The sequence below is a fragment of the Rhinoderma darwinii genome, chromosome 5 (assembly GCF_050947455.1).
Source record: "Rhinoderma darwinii isolate aRhiDar2 chromosome 5, aRhiDar2.hap1, whole genome shotgun sequence".
Lineage (NCBI taxonomy): Eukaryota > Metazoa > Chordata > Amphibia > Anura > Rhinodermatidae > Rhinoderma > Rhinoderma darwinii.
Window position 1 is genome coordinate 107,397,521 of NC_134691.1, and position 25,908 is coordinate 107,423,428.

The 25,908-nt window shown below is 43.6% G+C and overlaps 1 protein-coding gene across 5 annotated transcripts in view; it reads right to left on the reverse strand.

Moving 5' to 3' along the window:
• METTL4 (methyltransferase 4, N6-adenosine) overlaps positions 1-25,908 on the reverse strand; it is a 191,465-nt gene that overhangs the window by 152,721 nt on the left and 12,836 nt on the right. For all 5 annotated transcript variants that reach the window (XM_075828357.1, XM_075828358.1, XM_075828356.1 and 2 more), the window contains exon 2: positions 21,466-21,528. In XM_075828357.1, the coding sequence (XP_075684472.1) occupies positions 21,466-21,528 (63 nt within the window). The remainder of the gene's footprint in view (positions 1-21,465; positions 21,529-25,908) is intronic.

Consider the following 25,908-nt stretch of genomic DNA (forward strand, 5'->3'; position numbering starts at 1 on the left):
AATATGTTGCTGCTAGAATGTGCCCTGCTCTCATCCCTTCCGAGTATTTGCCCAAGCAGAGTCTTAGGGAGGCCTCTCGGGTTTTTCTCGCAGTGCAGCATTGCCACAGTACTTCTGGAAGTGAGGCACTTGAAGAGTGGGACACTGGTATAAAAATTATCCAGGTAGAGGTGGTAACCCTGGTCCAGCAGTGGGTGTACCAAATCCCACACAATTTTTGTGTTAATTCCCAGTAAGTGGGGCATTCTGGGGGCTGAATACTGCTGTCCTTTACTTCATATATCCTAAATTTGTACATATACCCTGATTCACTCTCGCACAGCTTATACATTTTCACCTTCCGGATTACATTTTATCCCTGGGCTGCCCGTGTACTCAGGAATTTGGGGCTTGTAATGGTGGTCCAAATGGGGTCACTTCGCTCTGAGTTTTCAACTGTTGCAGGATCACTTCTCTCAGGGGGTTTTAACTGTGGTGGAGGTCCTGGGGCGTCTTCTAGGTGGTCCCTCCTCTTCATCACTGGATGAGGAGGTTGATAAATAAAAGAGAGTCTCGATATCTGACGAGTCCGTGTCAGAGGCAAGAAACACATAGGCCTCTTCAAGAGAAAATTACCTTTGGGACAGATTTTATTTTTTTATGTGTCACACGTGTAAATTGTGTGCTTAGACACGTGTATTGTGTATACAGCAAAATATGTTCCCCTGCCCAGTACTTTTATTACTACTAGTAGAAGCAATAGACTGCTACTTAAAACTTTTTCTTGTTTTTATAGAACAATTCCCCCTGACACTAACAAACCCCAATACTAGCTGAGATGCTGCAGATAACTAAATATCTAAACTTTTTTATATATATATATATATATATATATATATATATATATATATATATATATATATATATATAGTGAGACAGTGACAGGTAAAGTCATTGAGGGAAGGTACAGTTCCCCTAGAATCCTGTCATATGTATCCCAGGCTCCAGGGAATGAGTAGTTTTTGCAATAGAAAGCTCTAGCTTTCCAATCTCGGCTTAAGGAAAAGCCGGAAAAAGGGCCTGGAGTTGGATTGGGGAAGAGCAGGGCGGGTTCCCCAATCCCTAGTCCATCTCTGCTTGTAGGACAAGGCTGCTGCTCAATTAGCTGCACCTGCAGCCTTTGTATAAAAAGGTGCAGACACAGTGTGTGAGTCTCACCCCTGACTCAGACTGGAGACTACTAAGTCTGGAGTAGCCTGTATTCTATGTGAGTAAAGACCTGTGTTACTTTGTGTCCAGTGCCTGGTAGGAAGGCACTCTGTATATTTAGATAATATCTTGTTTAGTTAGTGCTCAGACGAGCAGGATTTATTTTGTATTTTGCCTTGTACAAGAGGCTGTTTCTTTGACAAGAATAAAAACACAGGCAAAGCCCTGTTATGAACTTTAATGCACGGTGTCCCTGTCTCTGGCTACAAAGAATCCGCTGTACCAACCTCTCCTGATGCTAAACCCTCACAATATATATATATATATATATATATATATATAAAAAAAATTGTTGTTTTTGTTTTTATAGAACAAGTAGACTTCCCTGTTACTGAACCCAACTAGGGCAAGGGTTCCTAACACTAAACCTAACTAGATTTTATGTGAACTTCCCTGACACTAAACCTAACTACGGCGACGATTCCCTGACACTAAACCTATCTAGATTATTCCGAGCTTTCCTGGCGCTAACAACTGATTTTATGTGAACTTCCCTGACACTAAACCTAACTACGGTGACTGATTCCTGACGCTAAATTCCCTGATGCTATACCTAACTACACTTTTTGACAGCTCCCTGACACTAACTAACCCTAATACTAAACTATCTGCTGACTTTCTAAAAACTTTTCTAGACTGTTTTTATTATATTTTATAAAGAAAAGAAAAAAATCCCCAGGGACCAAAATGTGGCCCTGAAGACTCAAAAGTGGTCAATGATAGAGATCACTGACCAAAAACGTGGGTGACAAGGGGAACACAAGGACAGGAGTGTGAAGTGGATACAAGTTGGTAAAAGCAAAAAAAATTAAATGATATAGTTGTTATTTTTTCTAACTGCTCAGACTGACTCTCTCCACAACCGCTCCCTTCGACTAACTAACTCCAACAGAGAGCGGGTGCGGCAGGATCTGAGGTCAGAGCAGGAAATTATGTATGCTATCGCTGCTATTGGTCGGTCGTTACTATCTAGCCAATAGCAGCGATCGCGGAGGCAGGACCAGTATGATTGGTCCCAGCACACTGAGCTGTTATAGCCTGCTGTCGGAAACAGCAGGCATCACAGCTCGATGAATTGCCGCGGGAAAATGGCGATGCATTTTCCCCTGGACGTACTAATCCGGCGCTGAGCGCGAACGATACACTTACCGTAACAGAATAGTACGTCGCTGAGTGCGAAGGGGTTAATAGTACTGGCACTATCTTTTGCTGAGGTAAACCATATGTAGCATCGTACACTTCCACTCTCTATACATATGTGGCTCAGTCCTAGGGTCATCACGATCCCAGAATTTGGACTTCGATACCGATACTTTGTGTAGTATTGCGATTTTCAATACCAAAACGATGCTTTGCCAACAGTAATAAAAAAATAAAAAATAAGTTCTTACATTTTCTGATTTGAGGCACTTGGTGTGATGAATTTTAAATGTGCCTCACATTAATAGTAATTAACCAAATCATGTTTCTCAGTCATAATTGACAACATTCGGTTAATGTGTAAGGTACATGATGGGGTTAATTACTATTAATGTAAGGCACATGGAGGTTATATTCATCACACCTCGTGCCTTAAATTAATATGTGAAAGAAAGTTTTTATTTTCTTTTTTTATAGCGTACCCATCATAAATGACAAAAAAAATTGTTGTGCAGGTTATTATGGCCGTGCCAATACCGCATGTGTATATTTTATTTACTGAGACTTATTTTAATGTTTATTGTAAAAAATGTGTATGTTTTTTAATTTAACATTACTTTAAGTTTTTTATCTTTAAACTTTAATGTACTTGTAAAGGATCTGCCAGGCACTGCTTCGGGGTTAACTCCCAGAATTAATCAGTCAACACCTGAGTGTACATCCCTGAGACAGACACCAGCTTCCTCCACTCAGGCTGGCAGGCTTAGGAGTGGGAGAGCCTATCGCAACCTGGCCAGACTCAGCTAGCTCCCGCCCTCGGTCTATTTAAGCCTGCTCTTCCTGTCCATCTGTGCTTGTGAATTCTTTCCTTGAGGTTTCCTGGCCCAGCTACAGCTCCTGCTACTTTTTGATCCTGTTCCATACAGACCCCGGCTTACCGACTACTCTTCTGCTTTTCGCTTTGTACCTCGCACTCTCCTGGCTTGACTCGGCTCGTTCACTACTCTGTTGCTCACGGTGTTTCCGCGAGCAACTGCCCATTTCCCTTGCTTGTATTCCCTTGTTTGTTTGTCGTGTTTGTCATGCACTTACTGAGCGCAGGGACCGCCGCCCAGTAAGTGCATGACAAACACGACAAACAAACAAGGGAATACAAGCAAGGGAAATGGGCAGTTGCTCGCGGAAACACCGTGAGCAACAGAGTAGTGAACGAGCCGAGTCAAGCCAGGAGAGTGCGAGGTACAAAGCGAAAAGCAGAAGAGTAGTCGGTAAGCCGGGGTCTGTATGGAACAGGATCAAAAAGTAGCAGGAGCTGTAGCTGGGCCAGGAAACCTCAAGGAAAGAATTCACAAGCACAGATGGACAGGAAGAGCAGGCTTAAATAGACCGAGGGCGGGAGCTAGCTGAGTCTGGCCAGGTTGCGATAGGCTCTCCCACTCCTAAGCCTGCCAGCCTGAGTGGAGGAAGCTGGTGTCTGTCTCAGGGATGTACACTCAGGTGTTGACTGATTAATTCTGGGAGTTAACCCCGAAGCAGTGCCTGGCAGATCCTTTACAGTACTGGCATATATCTATATGCCAGTACATTAGCCTGTGTACGGATAGTACCCAAGTATGCCCTAACAACAGGAAATATGGAAAGACAGCACTGGGGTCCTTCAACGGACCCTGGGCTGTCTGCCCACATATAATATGTCCCTCGATCGCGTCACAGGAGTTACGCTATCCAAGGGGCATTCCCCTTCTCATTTTCCCCTTGAATGCTACGGTACTGAAGACCGAACATGGGGGTGTTTTGCAGTGCACCCGCCATGCTCGGTCTTCAGTGCCGGAAATCATTAGTCCAACGCTGGTCGCATCACATCATGCTGATTGTGTGCGCACTTGTCAGGACTCAGGAGCGGGGCAATGGCTGTATCACACAGCCGCAACCCCGCCCTAACTACATTCATGTGTTACAATGCTAAGCTGTGCTGCCGCACAGCTTAGTATCGAAATACATGAAATAACGGTATCGAACCGTTTGAGGGTGCACAGTATCAAAACAGTATCTAAGTTTCGATGCATCGTACATAGCTACTCAGTGCTCTGTAGTGTTGTCAAAAGCGGATATTGTCCCAATACATTCTGACAGCTTTGCTTTTCTAAAGTCCTATTCCTCTTAGGGTATGTTCACACGCAGTGTTTTCAGGCGTTTTTCACGTGCGTAAACGCCTCCAAAATAGCCTAAAAAAAGCGGAAGCTGAACGCCTACAAACATCTGCCCACGGATTTCAATGGGAAAAACTGCGTTTCGCTCAGAGGGGGCATTTTTTACGCAGCAGTTTGAAAAAACGGCGTGTAAAAATATGCCACATAAAAAGGGTCATGTGACTTCTTGAGCCGTTTTTGAAGCCGATTTTCAATGTGTCTATAGAAAAACGGCTCCAAAAAAACCTTTGATACTTTAAACACGGCTGAAAATGAGAGGCGGTTTTCCCTTGAAAACAGCTCCGTATTTTACAGCCGTTTTTACTTTAGCGTGTGAACATACCGTTAGAGTCAGCTCACATAGAGTGACAAGTCACAATCAGCACCAGAAAACCACCCAAATTGCCCCCCCCCCCCAGTGATTTCAATGGGAGGCAGAGTCTTTTGGCCGCTCTCAGAAAGAGCAGCATGCTCTTTCTTCGAGCCGTTTTCCCCTCTGAGCTCTCACTGAAATAAAGGAGGCAGAAAAAAAAAAATCAGCGGCGCTCACTTTGAGGTTTTCTTTTTGCCCGTGGTTTTTGCATTAGGTTTAACGGCTACTGCAAAAAATAAAAAAAAAGCGCTCAGAAACAAAAGGAATTTTAAGGTTTAATTTTTTCTGCAATTGTTACAGAATAATATTGGTAGATCAAAATAATATAAAATCAAAAATTATTACATCGATTACATTATTTTGATTTGGGATGGGTCAAGAATTCAACTTTAACAATTCATTGCCGTATTAAATTTACGTAACTTACAGTTTACCCCTTTAGTAAAAAACTCTGGTGAGTAACTAGACTTGATGGTTACAGCATCAGATTCAAAGCTAGTACATATGTAGCACCGGCCATAAACCAGTAGCAAAAATTAGCTACACATTACATACAAGTGGCCATTACCCTGGTCGCTGCTTAATGTAACGGAGGCTAAAACGGGATTGAAGAGGCAAAAACTTTTTAAACAAAATTGTGAAGAGCAGAATCACGAGAGATTTTTGAATTTGAGACACTTCTACCAGAAGACCTAAATTCAGAATTATAAATATTTGGTTTCATCAAGAAACATTAATCCGTGTTGGGCTCTGCCTCACAGCCTATCAGGAGCCTGGCTGTTACCCAGTGCACCTTTGGGCTTTGTGATTGACACCACCACAGACAAAAAAAGTATTTTTCTCTTTCTAGAATTTAAATTTTTTTCATACTTGTTAGCATATATATTCTTGCTTCATATTACAGATCATAGAAATGTGTTATTTGCAGTGCATCTGTTGTAGGCACTGACAGTCATAGTCTCAATGCAAGTCTATGAAAGTCTCGACCTCCGTTTTCTACAGTAGACATTGTAGGATTCAGAGCTAGAGTAAAGACAAGGTGATCCAGCGGTGGCCCAGAACGGCGTGGCTATCTGTGAAATACAGCACCAGGTATGTTACCACACATTACACTACATATGAAAAACAAGAGGGGGGAGGAAAAAAAAAAAGATACACCGGAGTGCTTCTTTAAGATATCAGTCGTAGACTATCCAATTCAGGTACTACCATCAGCACAAATTAGAAATAAAGGAAATAGCACAAAAGGAGACACATACCATTCTTAGCTATTGAACAAGGAGCTCAGGTAGCTCCGAAACGCATCTAGAAAATATATAAACAAAGTATCCAACTACAGAATCGGAGGGATATTATTTTAACAAATTATTACCAACCCTGAGTTCTTGGTGACCTCTGAAGCTCAAAGTGCACTTGTGCCAGCAACACGTCATGAAACAGTCACAAGAAGAACATTGTGTGTTGTGCCATCAGAGTAAGTCTTTCCAAAGACGGGCTACACAGTGAGTGATCGAATTACCATAATAACAGTAAGAAGAAAGACTATCGAAATACTGGAGGGATGAGAATCGCAATAGAGCTGAAGTGCTATATTTATGCCATATCAAACTGACCTAGTGCTACAGTGGCATGTATTATGTTCATGCTATATTAAACTTACCTATAGCTAGATCGTTCCTCACTTCCTCTTCATTTATTACTAAAAGCCTAAAACAACAACTGGCGCCAAAGCACTACTAATAATATACAGTTGCACGTTGTGGTGTTGCTATCCAGATACATTATATTACTTAAGTTGGATAAAGTCTGCTATAAATTAGGTGTTCATATACCGTGAGGTCCCCCAGGTTAGAAACTAACCTCAAGTCTCCAGGATTGAGATTTAGACTTTTTATTGCGCTAAATATTTATGGAAGGCGTAAACCTACCAGGAAGCGAAGTCTGAGAGGACCACAGTTATTCTCCCTTTAACTACAATAAAGGGCTCTGGACTTCGCTGCTGGGGAACCCCAGGCCGCTACCCCTAAAGTATGCAGTCTCCCTTGGTTATGGCCAATGTAAAACAGGCGTAGTACTAAAATCAGTAGAGCGTATGTGGAGCCAGGTATAGCGAAGATCAGGGCAGGCGGTAAACGGATTGGTCAAACAAAAGGAAAGGGCTGGCGGCAGAGGTTAATCATAGGTCACTAGCAAGAGGACAGGGCAGGCGGCAGGCAAGGATAGTCAAAAGGTACAGGCAGAGGTCAATTCACAGGAAATCCAAATAAGTAATCACAGGGACTCCTAGACTAGCTAGAAAGAACCTAATTGCTCAGGCAAACTGCACAGGAAAGGAAAGACACTTTATATTTAGGGAAAGCTGGGTGGATAATTTGGTGGCGCAGTAGGAGCCAGAGCTGGTGGTGAGCGTCCTCGGCGTAGGAGAACACCAGAAGAGGAAATCAGGGAAAAGGAGCGGCGCTGGCCAAAAGACGTCAGGAACAGGTTAGTATACGGTGGCGGTGTATGCAGTTTTTCAGCCAAAGTTCACAATATGTCATGCACACAAAATGCTAAATATTTCGGACTGTAGGTTCATTTTGAGTGGGGCAGTCAGGGCAACTCTACGCAGGAGCAAATCGATCACCTCCTGTAGCTTCTGATCACAGAGAAAACAAATAAGTAAAGCAGGGTCAGTGTGAGGTCAGGGTTCCTCAGCAATTGTATTGGCAAACAAGATTTGCCAGACATATAAAAGATAATAAAGTATATGAAGTCACAGTAAGGCCTTATTCACACGATATATAAAACAAAAAAGGGCCTTTAAAACCGGATCAACTGTCAGTTGTTCATGGCAATTTTGCATCAGGGTATCTCCAAATCTTCAACCATTACCAGTCCGTCTGTCCGTTTTTAACGGCCGTTTGACATCCGTTTTTTATGGCAGTTAACCCTTCAACGACCCATGATGAATACACATCATGGACAAGGGGGTGAAGTTTGGTGCGGGCTCACGCGCTTAGCCCACTCCATACACCTCAGCTGTCAACTGTGTTTAACATTCAGGAACAGCGATTGTGCTGTGCCTGGCTGTTTAACTAGTTAAGTGCCGCGGTCAACAGCGGCCGCGGCATTTAAACCGTTAGGAAGAGGGGCACCCCCCTCCGACAGCCCAACGGCCCCCGGAGCGCAGCAATTAGCAGGCCGGCCTCCTAGGATGACGTTTCATCCTAGGAAAGCGCTGAAGCCTGTGATTGGCTGCAGCGGCGGTCACATGGGATGAAACGTCATTCCAGGAGGCTGGCCCCCTGACGTCATCTAGGACGGCCTCTTGGGGTGATGTTTCATCCCATGTGACTGCCACTACAGCCTGTGATTGGCTGCAGCATGGAGAAAGAAACACAGACTCCTGGGTAAGTATTATTTTATTTTTTTCAGAGCTGCGTTTTTTGCGCCGGAATTGCTGCGAACCCGCCGCAAAGAGCGCAATAACAAGTGCTATTTGTTGTGTGTTTTACCTACGCATTGAATTCAATAGGGAAAATCTGAAACAAGTACGCTGCGTTTACGCAAATACACTTGACATGCTGTGGAATAAAATTCTGCACCGCAGGTCAATTTGAGCATTTTTTCCGCTCAGTATTTACACAGCGTGTGGATGAGGTTTGTTTTATCTCATCCACTTTGCTGCTACTGTATTTACTGCACATTTTCCGCATCTAATTCCGTTGCGGAAAATCCGCAGTATTTATGCAACTCGTGAACTGACCCATACATTACATTAATTTGCCAAGGAGTTCCTTCTTTAGATATTTACAATTGAGTCATACTCTACGTAGCCAATTTCCCATTACGGATTGTTCTAAATCCCAATATCCTTTAATAGGGCTAGGTCCCCGAGGCCTAATTTCTGCCCTAAAGCCACATCTCTTTGGTGTCAAACTTACATCCCCCACAGCTTGCTGTAGAGAATAAATGGAAAGCGCAAAGCCCTAGCTTAACTGCCGATGACTGGGGGAGGCCTGGAGTCTCCACTACATGTATACCCTGAAGTAAATAATAGAATGACCCAACTTTAATTCCTTCATTAATGCCCTTTATAACCCTATCGCCTACATAGATTGGAGAGACTCTCACATTATAGAGGTCAAAGGTGTGCCTTATCTAGGGCATATGGCCTAGCTATGTACATTAGTACTGGATATACTAACTGATATTCAGATTTTTTTCTGTACCCAGGACTCCGGAGGTTTGCCTGCTAGGCCTACTCGATGAAGACGTGGGATGCTCGGTGTGCCTCTCTATTCACATAGTTTCCCTTGAGGACTTAAAAAGGCTATGTACACTTTTGAAGGTAATTTTTTTTTTAAATATAAATAAATGTTTTATTTCATTTTAAACAACTAAAATAGGTTTTCCTTTTTGAGATAGAGCTTCTATGTATTCTGTATACATAGAAGATGTATCTTGCCGTCAAAGCCAAATCCATTAGGTCAGCAGGACTGACGGTATCGGTGAAAGCTGGTCCTGCTTGTCTCTGACACGCAGGATCCAGCGGTTATCAATCCCACCTAAGTTCATGTACTTAGATGTGATAAAGAAGAGCTATACGATTTTAATAAAAAACAATTTAAAAGTTATTCAAGATAAAAAACATTAAGAAAAAAAAATTGCCATCAAAAGTGCACATAGCCTTTAACCCGTAAGTGACCACCAATACGCCTTTTCACGGCGGTCACTAAGGGGCCTTAGGCTAGGCCGCCGCCTTTTCACTGCGGCCCAGTCGAAAGTCCCGCATGGGTGTCCCGTGTAGGCTGAAGCTGGGGATCGGCTGTCTGATGACAGCCGGACTCCTGCTCCAAAGGTAGTGATCGAAGTTTACTTCGATCGCGGCCGTTTAACCCGTTAAATGTCGTGGTCAATAGCGACTGCGGCAGATGGAGGGAGCTCCCTCTCTCACCCATCGGAGGCCCGCAAATGCAATCGTGGGCCTCCGATGGGGTGTCATGGCAGCCGGGGGCTTGATAAAAGCCCCGAGGTCTGGCCTGTGCATATGCCTATTAAGATGCCCAAGAGGCACGTCCTAATAGATTGCCTGTCAGGTTTACACTGACAGTATACCAAAGCATTATTGCCTAAGGCTACCAAAGCATTATAGCAGCGATCTAAAGATCGCATAGTAAAGTCCCCTAGTGGGACAAAAAAAAGAACTAATAAATGTGAAATAAAAATGATTAATAAAAAGGACAGTAAAAAAATAAAACCATTATGTTCCATAAAAAGTGGTTGTATTTAGTGAAAGTGTAAAAAAAAAAAAAAAAGTGCACATATATGATAACGCTGCGACCGTAATGACGCAAACAATAAATTTAATATGTAATTTAAATCGCAAGGTGAACACCATAAAAAAACATGGCTAAACTGCAATTTTTTCCATTGCCCCCCAAATAAGTCCTAATAAAAGTTAATCAATAAGTCCCATGTACCCCAAAACAGTACCAATCAAAACTACGTCTGGTTCCGGAAAAAACAAGCCCTCATATCACTACATTGACTGAAAAATAAAAAAAATTACGGCTCTTGGAATGAGACGATGCAAAAACAAAATAATTTTAGTTCAAAAGTGTGTTTTTATTGTGCAAGAGTCGTAAAACATAAAAAACCTCTACATACGTGGTATCATAGTAATCGTACCGACCGATATATTAAAGGTGTGTTATTTACGCTGCACAGTGAACGGTGTCAATTTAAAACGCATGGAACGGCAGAATTTCCGGTTTTTTTTCTATTTCCCCCCCCCCCCCCCCAAAAAAAGTTAATCAAAAAATGATATGTACCCCAAAATGGTGTCAAAAGTGTAACTAATCCCGCAAAAGTCCTCATACAGCTATGTCGACGAAAAAAAAAAGAAGAGTTCTAGCTCTTTGAATGCAACTAGGCTGGTCACTAAGGGGTTAAAGTCCCCAAGGGAAACCATGTAAATTATATGATGCTTTTTTCAGTGATTTGTTGATAAGTGGAGAAATAAGTATTTTTCTGTAATAAAAAGTATTAAAGTTTTTTTTATATTTGCTAATACTCTTGTTTTATGCAAAATTTGCTAAAAGTCTTTCCAAGATTAAAGGAATTTCCGTATTCTATACTATACACCTCATGTAAACCTTCCTATATGTCCAAATGGGAAATAGACCTTGGTTTAGACTTCTCAATTCAATTGTGGTTTGAGGCACTACACTGGGTAGAGGGGGAGGGGGGGGGGGTCAAAGAATTCTGCGCAGACCAGGTTTTGAAATTTCCAACTCCTTCCGACCCAGGCCTGGCCTTATGCTTTTTAGGCTTGGAACAAAATTCCCAAACATGGCAAATACGTTCTTTCACACATTATATTGGCTGTAAGGCTTACCAATTGCACACAGCTGGAAAAAAAATTCACTGTTAGGCCTCATGCACACGACCGTATTTTTTCCCACCCGTAAATACTGGCGTAAATACGGGTCCGGTGTCACACGTATTCCACCCGTTTTGCACCAGTATTTACGAACCCGTGCCCGTAAATATGGGTCCGGTGTCACCCGTATTCCACCCGTATTTACGGGCACGTTTTTGGCGGCAAAATAGCACTGCACTAATCGGCAGCCCCTTCTCTCTATCAGTGCAGGATAGAGAGAAGGGACAGCCTTTTCTGTAATAAAAGTTAAAGAAATTCATACTTACCCGGCCGTTGTCTTGGTGACGCGTCCCTCTCTTCACATCCAGCCCGACATCCCTGGATGACGCGGCAGTCCATGTGACCGCTGCAGCCTGTGATTGACCTGTGATTGGCTGCAGCGGTCACATGGCCTGAAACGTCATCCAGGACGTCGGGCCGGATGTCGAGAGGGACGCGTCACCAAGGCAACGGGCGGGAGACCGGACTGGAGGAAGCAGGAAGTTGTCGATAAGTATGAAAGTCTTTTATTTTTTACAGGTTTATACTGATCGGTAGTCACTGTCCAGGGTGCTGAAAGAGTTACTGCCGATCAGTTAACTCTTTCAGCTCCCTGGACAGTGACTATTTACTGACGTCGCTTAGCAACGCTGCCGTAATGACGGGTGCACACATGTAGCCACCCGTCATTACGAGAGCTCCATAGACTTCTATGGACTGTTCGTGCCGTTATTACGGCCTGAAATAGGACATGTTCTATCTTTTTCAACGGCACGGGCACCTTCCCGTGAGAAAACGGGAAGGCACCCGTCGCCAGTAGAAGTGTATGAGCCCGTTATTACGGAGTTTTTACGGTCGTGTGCATGAGGCCTTACCAAGGGAAAATGGAAATGGAAGAACTCATACTATAGACAAGTTCAGGAGGAGATGATGAAGATGAAGAAGATGAAGAAGAAGATGAAGAAGATGAAGAAGAAGATGAAGAAGATGAAGAAGAAGATGAAGAAGATGAAGAAGAAGATGAAGAAGATGAAGAAGATGAAGAAGATGAAGAAGATGAAGAAGATGAAGAAGATGAAGATGAAGAAGAAGACATCCTCATAGAACAAAAGTTTACAGGAAACCTCTTGTCTGGCTACCAGGATTATACAGGAATGTTTTATTCTCCACTTGTAACGCCTACAGCATTCTACTAACTCTCTAATACAGTATGTAAATATCAGAAGCAACCCTTCAGAGGAAGATTCACTACCATTATAAGCTCACAAAGCTAGGCTTCAAACTCCCCATTCTTGTCCTGAAATCTGTCAGTAGTGTTTATAATAGGGAGCATTTCTGATCATGTCAGTGATATGAAAAGCATTTATAACATTTTCCAACATTGCACTTTTGTTACCCTGAATGACAATCAGTATGGAAGAGAATATTGCCATTTCGATTATGACATTACTTTGATCTGCCTCAGTTTGGTAGGCCTTTTCAGCCTTCTAAAAAATAAAAAATAAAAAAAACAAAGAATGTATGGTTCATCCAGTCCCTTCGTGTGGGGGCTGCGACCTGTGTGGCGGTCAATGGGCACAACTCTACCCCTATAGATATTTTTAGAGGCACCAAGCAGGGATGCCCCCTGTCCCCCTTCTGTTTAATCGTTCCATAGATCCCTTACTGTGTCACCTTTCTAAGACCTCAACCTTTCAGGGCCTTACTGTACAAGACCTGGAACTAAAAGTAGCAGCTTTTGCGGATGACATCCTGTTGGTAGTTACAGACCCCAAGTGGACACTAAATCCCCTTCTTTAAGAACTGGACCGGGTGGGCAGACTATCGGGATACTATAGGGACAAGACAGACATTATTGTTGAGAGGGCCTTCTAAACCCCTTTGGGCGGCTGCCTTTCCATTTCGATGGAACACTCAGGCGACCAAATACTTGGGAGTCCAAATCTCCAGACACCCTGCTAAACTCTACAGACATAATATCACACATTATATAGAGGAATTAGAAAAGACTCTCTCAAATTGGAAGCACTTCACCCTTTCATACCTAGGGTAGGCCAATCTACTTAAGATGACTGAGTTCCCTCGGGTATACTCACCCCTAAAGATGAAAAACTGTGAGGGGGGGATCCCGTATTGCCTACCAGATTTTGGAACAACCAAGATCTAATGGGGGGCATTAATTTCCCTGACATTAGGCAGTACAACCTGGCGGCCTTGTTCCGTTAGGTCTCGGACTGGCTTGGGAACACCTCATTATACCTCGTATTCTCTGGATTCCATATTATTTTCTGGATGGGCTTTGTCGGGACTCCTGCACCTCCTATATGAGGATTTAACTGCGGAGACTAGAGCTAACCCGCTACTTGTTGGCACTTGGAAAACCTGGCAGAAAATCAGGCAACACCACCAGCTTTCTCCCCTGTTATCTCTCCACTAATTTGGAATAATCATTTTCAGGATGGTAATCCACGGTCCATTTTCCACAGATGGCACACGATAGGAATCACCTCCCTAAAATAGCTTATACATAAGGACGAACATAGGGCTTTTACACTTTCAGAACTCCGCTCTAAATATCCCGAGTTACCCATCGATCACTTTATTTTTCTTCAGGTCGACAGTTATATAAAAAAGGTTTTACCGCAACTGCCAGACCTAGAATGGAATCCTTATTTACTCCTAAAATTCTCCAGTCCCAACTCCTGGAAGGGCCAAACAACTAGAAACTACCAATTCCTTCATGTTCCCCTTGATTACTCACAATCCCAGACTCCTTTAACCCCTTCCCGCTCCTGGACGTACTATTAGGTCATGGTAGCTGTATCGTTCGCGCTCCATGACCTAATAGTACGTCTCAGGAGTAACGGCCGTTTCGGCCGTCCTCCCGACACATACAGGAGCTGTGACAGCTGCTGTCTCATACAGCAGTTGCCACAGCTCCTACAGCGCGGACCGATCGCTGCGTCCCCGCTTATTAACCCATTAAAAGCCGCGTTCAATAGAGATCGCGGCTTTTTAGGGGTTAAGCTACCATCGCCGGCCAGCTACACGATAGCGGCCGGCGATGGTGACTATGGCTACCGGACACCAAACAATGGCGTCCAGCTATGCCATCGACGGAAGTCTAGTGGGTCCTGACAAAGTCAGGACCCACTATGCTTGCTATCAGTGAGTAGCTGACAGCTCTAATACACTGCACTATGCATGTAGTGCAGTGTATTGGAATAGCGATCAGGGCCTCCTGCCCTCAAGTCCCCTAGTGGGACAAAGTAATAAAGTAAACAAAAGATGTGTAAAAATAAGAAAATAAAAGTTTTAAAAGTAATAAAAGTAAAAATCAACCTTTTTCCCCTATCAGTCCTTTATTATTAATAAAAATAAACAAACTATACATAATTGGTATCGCCGCGTCCGTAACGGCCTGAACTACAAAATTATTTCGTTAATTATCCCGCACGGTGAACGCCGTAAAAGAAAATAATAATAAACCGTTCCACAATCACAATTGTTAGGTCACTTCACCTCCCAAAAAATGGAATAAAAAGAGATCAAAAAGTCGCACGTACCTAAAAATGGTTCTGATTGAAACTACAGTTCGTTACGCAAAAAAGAAGTCCTCGCACGGCTTTATTGATGGAAAAGTTCTGGCTCTTAGAATATAGTAACACAAAAAGTGAATGATTTTTTTACAAAACTTATTTTACTGTGCAAATGCCATAAGACATAAAAAAAACTATAAACATATGGTATCGCCGTAATCGTATCGCCCCGCAGAATAAAGTGAATATGTCATTTATAGCGCACGGTGAACTCTGTAAGAAAAATAGAATTAAAAAAAACCAATAGTAGAATTGCTGTTTTTTAGTCACTACGCCACCTAAAAATAGAATAAAAACTGATCAAAAAGCCACATGCACCCCATGAAAAAGACAATGAATTCCTCAAGGGGTCTAGTTTCCAAAATGGGGTCACTTTTGGGGGGTTTCCACTGTTTTGGCACCACAAGACCTCTTCAAACCGGACATGGAGCCTAATAAAAAAAGAGGCCTCAAAATCCACTAGGTGCTGCTTTGCTTCGGAGGCCGGTGTGTGCTTCAGTCCATTACCGCACTAGGGCCACATGTGGGATATTTCTCTAAACTGCAGAATCTGGGCAATAAGTATCAAGTTGCATTTCTCTGGTAAAACCTTTTGTGTTATAGAAAAAAAATGGAATAAAAAGGATTTTCTGACAAAAATAAATATGTAAATTTCACCTCTACTTTGCTCTAAATTCCTGTGGAAAACCTAAAGAGTTCATAAACTTTCTAAATGCTGTTGTGAATACTTTGAGGGGTCTAGTTTCTAAAATCGGGTGTTTGATAGGGGTGTCTAATATATAGGTCCCTCAAAGCAACTTCAGAACTGAACTGGAACCTAAAAAAATAAATTAAAAAAAATGAGGCAATACTTTGCTTCTCCTAATGAGCATTGCCTACTCCAAGATGACCCCAGTTTGTATAAACGGAGACCCCTATTAGACCGTTTCAGTGCCCGGTTTTCCCAAGCATACACCACCGAGACGTGTATTTCTATTGATGAGTCCTTGGTACATTTTAAAGGGAGGCTTCAATTCCGCCAGTACCTGCCGGGATAGGAGGGAAAGGTATGGCGTGAAGATGTATAAGCTGTGCGAGAGTGCATCAGGGTATACCTATAAATTTAGGATATATGAAGGCAAGGACACCAGTGCTCAGCCCCCAGAATGCCCCCCCTTACTGGGAGTTAATGCAAAAATTGTGTGGGATTTGGTGCACCCACTGCTGGACCAGTGTTACCAACTCTACCTGGATAACTTTTATACCAGCGTCCCACTCTTCAAGTGCCTCGCTTCCAGAAGTCCTGCGGCATGCGGCACTGCTAGAAGAAAATCTGAGACGTCTCCCTAAGACTGCTTGGGCAAACACTCAGAAGGGGTGAGAGCAGGGCACAATCTAGCAGCAACATATTGTGTGTCAAGTACAAGAGAGATGTCCTTGTATTGACAATACATGCCCACACCAGTACCCATGTACCTGTACGAGGTACCAGTACAGACTAGGGATGCACGGTGCATCGAAACTTCGATACTGTTTCGATACTCTGCATCCCTAAACGGTTCGATACCGCTATTTCCTGTATTTCGATACTTGGCTGCGCAGCCGCACAGCTCAGTATAGTAATACATGAATGTGTGGGAGCGCGGCTGCGGCTGTGTAATACATGTGTAATTCAGCCACAGCCCCGCTCCTGAGTCATGATAAGTTCGCGGGGTCAGGATGATGCGATGCGGCCAGCGCTGCACTAATGAGCGGCGGCACTGAAGACAGAACATGGCGGGCGCACTGCAAAACACCCCCATGTTCTGTCCTCAGTGCCTGAACCGCCGCTCATTAGAGCAGCGCCGGCCGCACCTCCTCATGTTGACCGCGCGCGCACTTCCTGTCAGGAGCGGGGCAATGGCTGTATTACACAGCCGCAGCCCCGCTCTATAACGGCGGAGATCAGAGAAACCGCTCTTCTCCGCCGTTATTCCCCTGAATGCTGCGATCACAGCTGACTGCAGCATTCAGGGGAAAATGAGCAGGGGGGATGCCCCTGGATCGCGTCACAGGGAATTCCTGTGACGCGATCGAGGGCCATACCATATATGGGCAGACAGCCCAGGGTCTATTGACGGACCCCAGGGCTGTCCGTATTTCATGTTGTTAGGACATACCCAAGTATGTCCCAACAACTGCCTGTGTGCTATCCGTCCACAGGCTAATGTACTGGCACATATCTGATATATGTCAGTACATTAAAGTTTAAAAATAAAGTAAAAACAAAGTATTGTTAAAATGAAAAAAAAAATACACCTTCACCTTTTTTACAATAAACATTAAAATAAGTCTCAATACATAAAATACACACATTCAGTAATGGCGCGCACAACAATGTTTTTGCATCATTTATGATGTGTACGCTGTAAAAAAAATGAAATAAACACGGCTTTCATTCACTTATTAATGTGGGGCACGAGGTGCGATGAATTTAACCTCCATGTTCCTCACATTAATAGTAATTAACCCCATCATGTACCTCACACATTAACCCATTATGACTGAGAAACATGATGGGATTAATTACTATTAATGTGAGGCGCGTTCAAAATTCATCACACGTCGCGCCTCACATCAGAAAACGGAAGAATTTTTTTTTATTACTGTTGCCAAAAGTATCTAAATTGGTATCGAAATCGCAATACTAAACGAAGTATCGGTATCGAAGTCCAAATTCTGGTATCGTGACATCCCTAGTACAGACACCCCCAAACCAGACTGCATCCTGGACTACAATAGGTAAATGGGTGGGGTGGACTTGTCAGATCAAGTCCTGAAGCCCTACAGCGCCATGCGGTGTGGTATAAGAAGCTGGCCGTGCACATCATACAGATGGCATTGTACAATGTGTAAGTGCTAAGTCGATGTGCAGGCCAGATGGGAACTTTCCTGGACTTTCAAGAGGTGGTTATCAAGAAACAAATTTTAGGGACCAAGAAGGGGGGGCACCCAGTACTTCTGGAAGCGGGGCCACACGCATCGTACCAGGGCAACACTTTCCAGGAGAAGTTCCCCAAACTGGCAAGAAAGGAAAAAGTCAAAAGAGGTACAAAGTCTGCTATAAGAGGGGAATAAGGGAGGACACAATATATCAATGTGACACGTGTCCCGAAAAACTAAGGCTCCGTATGAAAGAGTGTTTCAAAATGTATCATACATCCCTTGATTTTTAATCTACCCCAGTTTTACTTAGCCTGATGCACTCCGCACATCTTATCCCCCTCATCTTTCCCTTCTGAGCCCTGCCGTGTGCCCAGGCAGCGGATAACAGCCACATTGAGGGTATTGCCATACCCGTGAGAACCCACATTACAGTTTATGGGGTGTATGTCTCCGGTAAAAATGCTCACTACACCTCTAGATGAATGCCTTAAGGGGTGTAGCTTTTAGAACGGGGTCACTTCTTGGGTGTTTCAACTGTACTGGTACCTCAGGGGCTTCTGCATACATGACTTAGCACCAGAAAATCCCCAGTAGGCCAAATGGTGGTCCTTTCCTTCTGAGCCCTCCCATGGGCCCAAACGTCAGTTTATCACCACAAATTGGGCATTGCCGCACTCAGGACAAATTGGGAAACAAAATGGGGTATTTTATTTCTTGTGAAAATAAGAAGTTTTCAGCCAAAACTACATATTATTGGAAAAAATTAATTTAGTTTGAATTCCTAGCCCAATTCAAATAAGTTCTGTGAAGAAATCATGGGGTCTAAATGGTCACATTACCCATCAATTAATTCCTTGAGGGGTGTAGTTTCCAAAATAGAGTCACTTCTGGTGGGTTTCCATTGCTTTGATACCTCTGGGGCTCTGCACATGTGGGACATTTCTAAAAACTGCAGAATCTGGACAATACATATTTAGTAGTGTTTCTCTGGTAAAACCTTCTGTGTTACAGAAAAAAAATTAATACAATTGAAATTCAGCAAGAAAAATGTAATTTGCAAATTTCACCTCTACTTTGCTTTAATTTCTGTGAAATGCCTGAAGGGTTAAATAAACTTTCTAAATGCTGTTTTGAATACTTTGAGGGGTCTAGTTTTCAAAATGGGGTGTTTTATGGGGGTTTCTAATACATAGGCCCGTCAAAGCCACTTATGAACTGAACAGGTACCTTAAAAAAAAGGCTTTTGAAATTTTCTTAAAAATATGAGAAATTGCTGTTTATGTTCTAAGCCTTGTAACGTCCAAGAAAAATAAAAGAATGTTCAAAAAACGATGCCAATCTAAAGTAGACATATGGGAAATGTGAACTAGTAACTATTTTGGGTGGTATAACCGTCTGTTTTATAAGCAGATGCATTTAAATTCAATTCAATTTTTCACCAATAAACACTGAATATATCGTCAAAATTTTACCACTAACAAAGCCCAATGTCTCACGAGAAAACAATCTCAGAATCGCTTGGATAGGTTTAAGCATTCCGACGTTATTACCACATAAAGTGAAATATGTCAGATTTGAAAAATGGGCCCTGAGCCTTAAGGCCAAAACAAGACTGCGTCCTTAAGGGGTTAACTAAATGGCAGGGTGACGATTAGACTCTAAGGGTATGTTCACACGGCGGGGGTCCGTAACGGCTGAAATTACGGGGATGTTTCAGCCTGAAAACATCCCCGTAATTTCAGCCGTACCGGCATGTGCAGGCGCTTGAACGCCGCGTCAATTACGGCCGTAATTAGCGCTGCTATTCATTGGAGTCAATGAATAGCGGCTCCAATTACGGCCAAAGAAGTGACAGGTCACTTCTTCTACGCGGGCGTCTATTTACGCGCCGTCATTTGACAGCGGCGCGTAAATATACGCCTCGTGTGAACAGACAAACGTCTGCCCATTGCTTTCAATGGGCAGATGTTTGTCAGCGCTATTGAGGCGCTATTTTCGGGCGTAATTCGGGGCAAAAACGCCCGATTTACGTCCGTAAATAGGCCGTGTGAACATACCCTTACTCCTACCACGATACTGGCAGCTCTAGAGCAGGCACATAAACTTCTTCCCTCTGCACGTTTCCTGGAAATGCGACTTAAGATTGCCCAAAGGTCGTACTTGACTCCAAGTGTGGGGTATAAGATTGGTATCTATGAATTGTCGTGTTGCTTCAAATGTCAAGCACCCGCAGCCAATCTCTACAATTGTTTGTGAACGTGCCTGCACATTCATACATTTTGGTCTCGCATACGCACATTCACTACTACTCACCTCACCAATTTTCTCCCTGATACGATACTGTGGGCGGTGTTTGGATACATGTACACTGAAGTTCACGGGTGTTCCCCCGGGACACACAAATTGTTGCATTATGTGGCGGCGGCGAGGACGAAAGCCATATTACAAACCTGGCTTGCTAATCAGCCCACACCTTTCAAATTATTCTTGGATAAATTGTCCTATCTCTTGAAAATGGACTGGGTAGAGGCCTCTCTTCATAAGGAATTACAGGTCCAACAATTTTTTTGAAACATGGGAAACATTCATTGCATAACTCCCGCAAAACATCCAAATACAAATATGGAAATGCTTTGAACCAACGGTCTGCTTGCACGAACAGATGCTCCTGGGGAATGGACTCGTGTAAGATGTGGTCAGGATCCTGGAATTTTAGCCTACCTTTCTTTGCAGAACGGTTTCAATGGGCTCCTATGCTATAATGAAAGTGTCTCAGAGGCAGTAATTGGGAGGCAGTAAGACTATCTAAGGGTCGACAGCGCATCCGAACTAGAACCTGCAAGAAATTCCAGCCATAAGTCTATACCAAAATTGTGGTAAAGATTCTTGGCCCAGATTCACCGCTGTGGACAAAAGAGCCGAGGAAAAAATAAATAAAAAATCAATGCACCGCCAATCAATTTATACTCGTTTTCTCAGTGGATGTTTTTCGCAGCTTGTGGATAAGATTTGTTCAAATCTCATCTACTTTGCTGCTACTGTAATACGCTGCAAATTTTCGTCTTCAAATCCAGCGAGAAAATCTGCAGCAAATATGCCCTGTGTCAACATAACCTTACATATACCTTGCGCCCATTCTGTTTCTGTGCAGTGTTCACAGAGCTTGAGAGGACTGCAGAAGAGCATGTAAGTACAAGCCCATTAATGCTGCAGATCCAGAATTGGGACGCCATGTATTAAAAAATGCAATACATCCCAAATTTTGATTTTTTTCAATGGAAGCAAGCGGTTTGTGTCCTAAAGTAGCACTGAATCCACACAAAGTGAATTGGAAGTCCACGATCTTACACATATTGCAATATGTTTTGTTTTTTTGACAAAACCCAAGAGAGTTGGAGATCTTTGCAGTAGAGCTTTAGGCATTTCCCTTTTTAGCATCCAATCGCAGCTGGTGGTTACATCCATATGCCAGAGGATGGGGACTGAAGCCAATATGTACATGACAAAGTTTATTATTCTCCAGTTGTGGAATCTTCACAGGGTTTTCCCAACTGTCAAAAAACCCTGTGAATATTTAAAAAAAATGTTTACCATTATGTCACATACCTTTTTGTGATACGCCAATGCATCCAGTTCCCCTTGATTGTAAGCAATGGATCGTTTCCGTTTCTGTTAGAATATAAAAGTAACAAATATATTTTTATTGTAATGGCATGATTAAAAAGAAGAAGCATTCCACGTAACCATAGTGCACGAGTGCAGCAGAGAATATTAAACTTTTTCCCTAGTGCCAGCATAAGAACTGCGACGGCAGCTGCCTCGTAAATAAGTGGCCCAATGGATTCAATTATAATTTGGCTTCACGGTAAAATGTACAGAAAATAAAACACATGAAAAAAACATTATTATATTATTAAAACTCATTTTGTAAGTTTTTCTTTTCTATTACAAAACCCTATTACACACTGCATTTGTTCCACAACTGAAAATAGAAAACCCTTTGAATTTCCATACTCATACTTCAATGCCACAGTGCAAGCAACTAGGGATGCACGATGCATCAAAATATCGATATTTCAAGGCCGTGCACCCTCAAACCGTTCAATACCGTTAATTCATGTATTTCGAAACCAAGCTGTGCGTCCACGCAGCTTAGTATTGTAACACATGAACTTAGACAGTAGCAAGATACGATGTGGCCAGCGCTGCACTAATGAGCGGTGCCATATTCTGTCTGCAGCGCCGGTGCTCATTAATGCGGCGCCGGCTGCATCACATCATGCAAACTGCACAGGCACAACAAGTGTGCGTGTGTGCGATCAGGAGAGGGGCAACGGCTGTATTACACATTTGCCGCCCTGCTCTAATGGCGGAGATCAGAGAAACCGCTCATCTCCGCGGCTATTCCCTTGGATAAATTTGGGTTCACCTCCTTTATAAAAAATGCTGTTCTTGCATTGTATTCCTTGCCGTCGGCCAGGGTCCTTTCCTCGGGATTTCTCTCGCAATCCTTTCAGATAACGAACGGTACACGACAGGGTTGTCCTTTATCCCCTCTGATGTTTGTTTTGTGTATGGAACCTCTGGCTGAAATGATTCGGAAGTCCCAAAAAGTGACGGGTATTAAAATGGGTCAATCCGAACATAAAATTGGACTATACGCAGACTATGTCATCTTGGCCTGTACCCCACCTGAGGAGTCATTAGCTGAGATTTTGCAAATAGTTTCCCAGTTTTCCTCTGTCTCATATTATAAACTTAATGTCTCTAAGTACCTGATGCTTGCTCTTAGGCCTCATTTACACGAACGTGATATACGTCCGTGAGACTCGCGTGCTTTTCACGCGGGTCGCACGGACCTATACAAGTCTATGGGGGCATGCAGACAGTCCGTGAGTTTTGCTCAGCGTGAGTGCGCTGAAAAAAACTCACGACATGTTCTAAAAATCTGCATTTTTCGCGCATCACGCACCCATTGAAGTCAATGGGTGCGTGAAAACCACGAAGGTCGCACGGAAGCACTTCCGTGCGAACTGCGTGATTCGCGCAAGAGCTGTCAAACTGAATGTAAACAGAAAAGCACCACGTGCTTTTCTGTTTACAAACATCCGAACGGAGTGTCTTAGAGATGACCGAACCGAACTCGTTCTGACCGAACCCGGCAGGAGACAGTCACTGTCCAGGGTGCTGAAAGAGTTAAACTGTTTCAGCACCCTAGACAGTGACTTCCGATCCCAATATACGTGAACGTGTAAAAAAAAAAAAAAAAAAGTTCTGAGTTACCGATAACTCCCGGCTTCTTCATCCAGTCTGACCTCCCGGGATGGCAATTCAGTCCAAGTGACAGCTGCAGCCAATCACAAGCCAAGCACAGGCTGCAGCGGTCACATGGACTGCCGCGTCATCCAGGGAGGTGGGGCCAGATGTCGAGAGGCGCGTCACCAAGGACGCGTCACCAAGGCAACGGCCGGGAAGTTCTCGGTAAGTACGAACCTCTTTTTTTTTTTAAACAGGTTACTCGATATGGTGTTCGGAATTCACTGTCGAGGGTGCTGAAAGAGTTACTGCCGATCAGTTAACTCTTTCAGCACCCTGGACAGTGACTGACGTCGACTAGCCTCATCTCTATGATGGCGGCTGCACGAAAATCACGCAGCCGCGCATCATACACCGATGACACACGGAGCTGTCAAGTGCCTTTTGCGCACGCAAAACGCTGCGTTTTTTTGCCTGCGCAAAACGCACACGCTCGTGTAAATGAGGCCTTAATGTGGATCCCCTGCTTAAATCTCGGTTATCAACTCATGACTTAGCTTGGGCTACCTCGGGTCTCCCTTATTTGGGAATAAAACGGTTTCCTACTCCCTCCCAAGTCCTAGCCGAAAACTATATGGAATTGTTAACCTGTCTACAGTCAGAATGTGCAAGATTGGACAAATTTCTTTTATCATGGATAGCTAGGATTAATTTAGTCAAGATGCTGTTGCTCCCCAGATACTAATACCTATGTAGAACTATACCTTTTCTCATTCCCACACATATTACCTCACAGATACATAAATTGTTTCTTAGTTTTATATGGAACCATAAACGAGCACATGTAGCGAAACACATGCTCTTTCGTAAAGTTCGAGATGGGGTTTTAGGGGTTCCAGATGTTGTGGCGTACAATATTGCGTCCATTATGGATAAAATATATCCTGTATGGTGCTCTGTCTATTTCTAAATGGTCTCAATTAGAAAATGAGGTGGTGCCTAGGTTGCGGATGAAAGCGGTATTGGCGGCCGTGTATATGGGAGCTCAATTGCCAGCTCTCTTGTTACAATCCATGACTGACGCCGTAAAGACGTGGAGATTGTATGCCTGTAAACATAATTTGGCGTATATCCCTGTGGAGCATATTCCTATATAGGTTATATCCCTCCTGTCCCCTCAATTACCCATAACTCCCTGGATTAGGGCAGGTATAGAATCGTTCTCAGATTTATATGATGGTGGGGGTATCCGCTCCTATGAGATGCTGGCCGACCAGTATGATTTATCGGAGAATTCTCATTTTCATTATTTTCAACTACGACATATATTGCACTTCTTGTCATTCCCTCCAAAGCCGCCTTATTTTTCTACGTTTTATAAATATTTGTTTCAGTGGCCAGGGTTTCAGAAAGGCCTCTCATGTATTTATGTTCTTTTGCTGTCTAAGGCTATGTTCACACGGAGTATTTTGGGGGAGGAATATCTGCCTCAAAATTCCGTTTGGAACTTTGAGGCAGATATTCCTCTCCCTGCACGCCGATTTTCGCGCCAATTATCGCGCCGTTTTTCGCCCGCGGCCATTGAGCGCCGCGGGCATAAAACAGCGAGATATACGCTTTCTCCTGCCGCCCGAAGATAGGGCATGTTTTACTGCTCGCGGGAAAAAGACGCCGACGCCTCCCATTGAAATCAATGGGAGGCGTTCTCGGGCCATTTCTGCCGAGTTTTGCGACGCGGTTTCCGCGTCAAAAAACTCGGCAAAAGACCCCGTGTGAACATAGCCTAAAGGATTGGAGGAAAAAACCTCTAATATGGTAAAGTGGGAGAGTTGGGGGATTCCCTTTCCGTGGCTCAATGGGCTAAGGCATCTAAATGGATCTTTCAACAGAAGTGTATCAATTATTTAGAACTCACTCGTAAAATTCACCTTCGTAAAAAGTTTTGAAAAATTCAATAAAAATCTATTGTTTACAAAAAAAAAAAAAGTACAATGTGTCACGAGAACAATCTCAGAATCCCTTCAACAAAAAAAGCACTACAAAGTTATAACCACATAAAGTGACATGTCAGATTGGAAAAGTGAGGCTGTCAAGGTCAAAACTAGCTAAAGCGGAAAGGGGTTAACCTCTTCCCGACATTTGTCGTAAGTATACGACATGGAAAGCCAGTGCTTCCCGCAAAATGTCGTATACTTACGCCAAATGCTTGGCACCGGCTCAGAAGCTGAGTCGGTGCCATCATCCCCGGATGTCAGCTGTATCTGACATCCTGCTGTAACGGCGGGGACCGAAATTAGCTTCGATCCCCGCCATTAACCCCTGCTGTCAGCCGTCAAAACCGATCGCTATATTTAAGGTGTTTGTAGCTCATCGACATCACAGCAATGAAATCTCCGGGGTGTCGGTGGCTGCAATGGCAACCGGAGGCCTAATACTGGCCTCCCGGTGTGCCTAGCACGGAAAACATCTAGCTCCCGCCCGGAGGTGGGGCCTGAAAGGTTTCCGTAGCCGCCGGCAAGATGGCGTCGGCTCAAGAGATGAGCCAGCGTCATCAGTGGTGGATATCAGCTGTATGTTACAGCTGACATCCACCTGTAACGGCAGGAAACGGAGCTAGCTCCGATCCCTGCCATTAACCCATCAGATGCAGCGATTGGATGCGATCGCTGCATCTTTGTGGCTGCTAGCAGATCGGCAGCTGTGCCCTGCAATCGCACGTCTGCCGACTGCTATTATGACTCCAGGAGACCTAAAAATGACCTCCTGTCTGTTATTACTTGCTGTCAGCGAATG